Source organism: Oryx dammah, unplaced genomic scaffold, assembly GCF_014754425.2.
Source record: "Oryx dammah isolate SB20612 unplaced genomic scaffold, SCBI_Odam_1.1 HiC_scaffold_1, whole genome shotgun sequence".
Taxonomy (NCBI): Eukaryota; Metazoa; Chordata; class Mammalia; order Artiodactyla; family Bovidae; genus Oryx; species Oryx dammah.
In genome coordinates, this window is record NW_024070185.1 from 99,419,034 (window position 1) to 99,424,491 (window position 5,458).

The following is a 5,458-nucleotide window of genomic DNA, read 5'->3' on the forward strand; positions in this document are numbered from 1 at the left end:
GTATGACTTACATTCGTAACACAACTCATTTAGTTCCTACTATCCACATTTCAAGCGCGCAATAGCCCCTATGGCTATCATATTGGGCAGGAGTCTTAGAGGACTTCAGAGTCAGCTAATCCTTTACATCCAGAGTTTGAGAATTTCTTGTATGTTACATGCTGCTTCTCACTCTCGGTACGTTGTGATCCAAGGCTCGGCAGCACTGAAAGTAGCCAGGGAGAAAGGCAATGGGACAGATCTGGATGCCCAGGAACATGCCTTGGAAGGTCTGGGCCGCTCCGGGCAATGCCCGGCGCAGAGACTGCGGACACAGCTTTGGAAGTTGCACTGCGAGACAACTCGGGGCTGCCTGGAACTCCGGCTCCTTTCCTAGGACTCCCTGGCACACCAGAGCCGGACAAAGGGAAAGTGTCCTCCGAGCTGGACACAGGGTCGCGCTCCGCCGACAGAGGCGGCTGCCCGGCTCGCATTCGCCCGTCACCGAGAGGTGGGCGGCGGCCGGAGCCTGGAGAGGAACACCCAGACTAACCCTCCCAGGGGCGCGCTCACGACAGTGACGCCACCAGCGCGAGGGCAGTGTGGGCGGGGAGGAGCGGCGCGCACCGCCCCTCGGAGGGCGGGACCGCGGTTTCGGAGGGCCGGGGCGGGGCGGGTTGCGCCGGGGAGTCGGGGCGCCAGCGGGCGGTTTCGATTAGTGCGCGGAGCTGCGACGGCAGAGCAAGGCGCGGAGCTGCGCTGCTCGGAGCCCGGCGCCAAGGCTGCGGGACGGCGGCGGGGCGGCGACGGAGGCGGCGGCGCAGGCGCGCGGGGACCGGCAGGCGGCCGCGAGGGGGTGGAGAGGCGAGCGGGAGCGCGGGGCCACGGCCGACCTGACCACTGAGTCCGGCCACCGCAGCGCCTGCATCCGCGAGCGCGCCCGGGCCAGCGCGCTCCCTCGCGCGCGCGGGCGGGGGCGCGCAGGCCCTGCCCGCCCCTTCCGCCCCCACCCCCTCCGCCCCTTCCTCTCCCCACCTTTCTCTCCTCTTCTGCGCCCCCGCGCCGGGCGCCCACCCAGTCCTCCTCCTGCGGGAGCGCTGTCCGCTGCGGCGGCCGGAGCGGGCCGGGCCGGGGGATGGCGCTGCTGGACCTGGCCCTGGAGGGAATGGCCGTCTTCGGGTTCGTCCTCTTCTTGGTGCTGTGGCTGATGCATTTCATGGCCATCATCTACACGTGAGTGAGGGGCAGCTGGAGGAGCCCGTGGCGGGGTCCAGGCCTCGGGGACAGGCGAGGGTAGGAGGAATTTCGCTTTGGAAGAGATTGGGCTCGAATGGGGGTGGAGACAGCCAATTTTCAGACTCTTCCTCCCAGTCTCTCTAGCCTTGGATCAGCTGGGCCGGGGGGTTCATTGGAAGAGAGAAGTGACCAGTGAGGGGGGTGGCTGGGCGGCAGGCGACTTCACAGCCAGGGGAAAGAGACTACTCTTTTTATGTGTAGGGCGGAAGGTTGCTTGCTTGGTTTGATTGTGCTATGGATTCGTGTGGTTTTTCATCTGGGCCAAGATGTATGGTGTATTGTGGGGTTTTTTTGCCTCTCTCGACCTGGGCCACGTTTCTATTATGATGATGATCGTTTCCACTCTTCTGGGAGCTGCACGCAGCCACCTGGAGACCTCCCTGTGGATTTTCTTCTTGCTGGATGAGCTTTCTGTCCTTAGATAGATGTGAAGCACCTGTCCATCTTGAAAAACGTCCACCAAACCTCTGATCTGGTGGTGTAACCTTAAGTCATGTCAGCTTGTACATTTCAGTGTGGCTACCCCCCACCCCCCAATTCCTTATATTTTGTCTTGTTTAGATTGGGTCCCCCGCCCCCAGGCACATACCTTTTCATTAGATACCATTCACTGAAGACACAGTATCAAGCACGACAGAATTCCTGTCCTCATAGAGCTTACATTCCAGAAGGGAGAGACATAATTAAAATCCGAATAAGGTTATTTCAGATAGTGATAAAGACTATGAAATAAAATAAAATCGGGTAATGGGATGAGTATGACATAGGGTGTGTAACTACTTTTGATATTTTAATTGTTTGACTGTCTTTAAAATGGAAAAAGTCTTTGTAAGGAAATGAAAGAATTGACACAGCCCATTACTCTTGGATTCGCTAGACTTTTAGCTGGGGGAAAAAAAAAAAAGTGCACAGTTATCTTCACCACCGTTTAGAATAGGGTATATGTTAGTAGAGAGGAGAGGACTTTAAGAAATTACTTGCAGTTTTTCTTTCCCTTTTCACTGCAGAAAAAGTGTACTTCTTCCTTTTAGAAATGCTGCATTTTATTAGTGTAGTGTAGCATTTCCTGGTAGTGGAGAAAGATGCTACTGATACATTGTAAAGGCTTGATGGTATTTCTTTGAAGATGAAGGAAAAATGCTTTTTGGATACTGTTTTTAGGTTTTGGAGTTTGTGAGCTGTAGGCAGTGAACATTCTGGAGTTCATTTTAAATATATGAGTTCTTAAAAAGCAATTTTGTTACTTTATCTGATCATAGAAATAAAACAGGCTTACTGTATAGGGAATTAGACTACAGAGAAGAAGAAAGTTAAACACACACCAAAACTCCATTGCCTGTCAACCTTTTGTACTATCCTTCCAATTATATTTCTGTAGGGGGAGGGAAAGGAAGAGAGGGAGGTCAGAAAGGAACGAGGAAGGGACCATACCATGATTGTTCTGTAACCAGCTTTAAAATTCATCTATTTAATAAATACTTTCTAGGAAGCTCTTTTGTACAAGGCACTGTTCTAGGTGCTGGAAATAAGACTGAAGAACAATATATCCAAGGCTCCTGCTCTGATGGAGCTTCCATGTAAAATGTCATGAGTAATTTTTTCATGTCAGTAAATGTATGATCTCTCCATCATTTTTAATAGATGCATGACATTTTTGTTTATGAGGCACTAATATGTGTTCATTATTATTATTGGTAGGCATTTAGGCTATTTTCAGTTTGTCACAATTAGGAACAACACTGTGATGAACGGCTTCCATCTTTAAGAGATGATCTCCTAAGTTTACATTTTGAAAGTGGAATTATTGGACCAGAAGTGGTGCACGTTTTAAACTTGGATACATATTACCCTACAGAAATGTTGTATCTATTCATAGTCCTGGTAACATTGTATGATGGTCCCCATTTCCCCTTACAAAGTATTAGGGTTTTTACTGTTCTGTTTTTTATTTTCATTCCTTTAATTATTGGTTTCATCAAATGTTTTTCATCTATTTAATGCCAGTTACAGCTAGTTGTAAATTTCGTATTCATAAATCTTTTGCTTGTGCAATCTATTGCCTTTTCACAGGAAGATTGTTCTGTGATATGCTGCAGTTTTTTCCCAACTTGTTTTTTGTCTTTCAACTTTGTACATATATTTCACATTTTGAAAAGTGTGTGTGCCAATGTGTTTTAGGTAGTCTCTGCCCTCCCCACCCCCGCCCCAACTGGTAAAATTTTTTATCTTTTCCATTTCCCCTAACTATTATATAATATCTCTTCTAGTATTTTGAGTTTTCTTTTTTTTTTAACACTTGACCCCTTATAAAGTGTACCAGTATCCACTGTTTTAGTGAAGTATTATTACCTTTATTACAGTGTTACTTAGAGGTGGGCCCCTCCTATTCTTTTGTAAATTTTTATGACTTCTTATACATTTTTATTTGAACTTTAGAATCTTTTTCCCTCCAGACTCTAAGTAATCTTGTATTTAAATTGGAATTGTTAAATTCACAGCCCAATGTGAAGAAAGTTGGAAATGGCAACCCACTCCAGTGTTCTTGCCTGGAGAATCCCAGGGACGGCGGAGCCTGGTGGGCTGTCCGACTGTTTGTGACAGTTGCGGACTGTAGCCCACCAGGCTTCTCTGTCCATGGAATTTTCCAGATGAAAATACTGGAGCGGGTTGCCAGTTCCTACTCGAGGGGAACTTCCTGACCCAGGGATCGAACCCGAGTCTCTTACATCTCCTGCATTGACAAGCAGATTCTTTACCACTGCACCACCTAAAAGTCACACTTATTTAACACTAGTAAAGTAGCTGAATACTGCAAGTAACCATCTGAGAGTGTTTATACTCTTAGACTGTGACAATTCCAGAATTATTTTAAGTTATTTTGTATTTAATAATAAACTGAAAAAAATTTTTTTAATACCTTTTTGTTTAAAATACTTTCAGTTTTTGAGAATAGCACAAACTTTAGTTAAGATACGGTAGAGTCTTTGTATTTCTTCTTTAATGCTCCACAAAGTTACCTTTTATATTGACAGTAACAGGATCCAGAAAAGTTAAATGAAAATAGAACAAAGAAAATGCAATTAGTTTATAACAGTTTAGTAGGAATCTTCAGAATATTCTTTTGAACTAGGTAAAAGAACATGAAGTAAATAATCAACAGCTTAATTTATGTATAAATTATATGCTGCCTTTTAAAAAATTAAGTTCCTTTCATCTCATCCCACCTTCAAAATTATTTACTGTTTGATTTGATTCCTTTCGTACTGAAATGAAGATGCTTCCCAGTTTGAGCTGTTTTCAAGCAGAGCACTAAGGGTTTGTCCTCTCCTCTTTCTACTGTATTTAGTAAATTTGCAGGTTTGATAATCTCAACATTTTGATATTCTTAACATTTTGACAAGCAAGGGTAAAGAATATTGGCAGTGATATTTCGGCTAAAATGTTATGCTAAGCATTCTATATTTTATTGAAGAATATATTTCCTGAACATGTGTCTGTATCCTCTCAAATCCTTTTTGAATATGGTAAAGTATAAATAAATTAAAATAGCCAGATTTAATCAATGCCCCTCCTAAAACCTTGTGCCTGAAACTGGTGGAAATGGAGCCTATTATCAAACCTTACATGGTTCCATATCTGGTTGTCAGATTAAGGAGCATAATCTGTGAGCTACTATGTTTAAAAATATTTAAGTAATACAAACATTGCAGTGAAATTGCTAAAAAACAAAACAGTAACATTAAAATAAAAAAGGTTATTTTTTTACAATTAAATACAGTGTGTAATGGTATCTAGTTAATTTGGATCCAATGTTCTATTGTATTGTAGCTTCTTAAAATGAGATTAAAAAGCTAAGTATTGGCCTGTATTTTTTAAATGGAGCAGAATGTAATTAATACAGTGAACAATTGTTCAATGACTTTTTTTCCTCTGATTTCATAAATATCTTATAAATTGTATAAGCTTATAGTTTTAAAAATTGAAGTGGTTTATAACTAGAGAACCATTATTTTCAATATTTTGAAACTTTCTCTGCTCACTGGTATCTTTACCTACTGCTTTGCACTTTTCCAGAATTAATATTGACTGATGCCTCATCATTTCATAACATATTTTAGATGGCAGACATTTGTGGAATTTTGCCTAAAATGTCTCTGCACGCACTTCCACTCCCCCTGGCCCC

The 5,458-nt window shown here is 43.7% G+C and overlaps 1 protein-coding gene across 1 annotated transcript in view; it reads left to right on the forward strand.

Moving 5' to 3' along the window:
• The first annotated feature begins 1,018 nt into the window (after positions 1-1,018).
• UGCG (UDP-glucose ceramide glucosyltransferase) overlaps positions 1,019-5,458 on the forward strand; it is a 38,073-nt gene continuing 33,633 nt past the window's right edge. Inside the window, exon 1 of the mRNA XM_040239418.1 lies at positions 1,019-1,212. Coding sequence (XP_040095352.1) covers positions 1,115-1,212 — 98 coding nt within the window. The 5' untranslated portion in view covers positions 1,019-1,114. The remainder of the gene's footprint in view (positions 1,213-5,458) is intronic.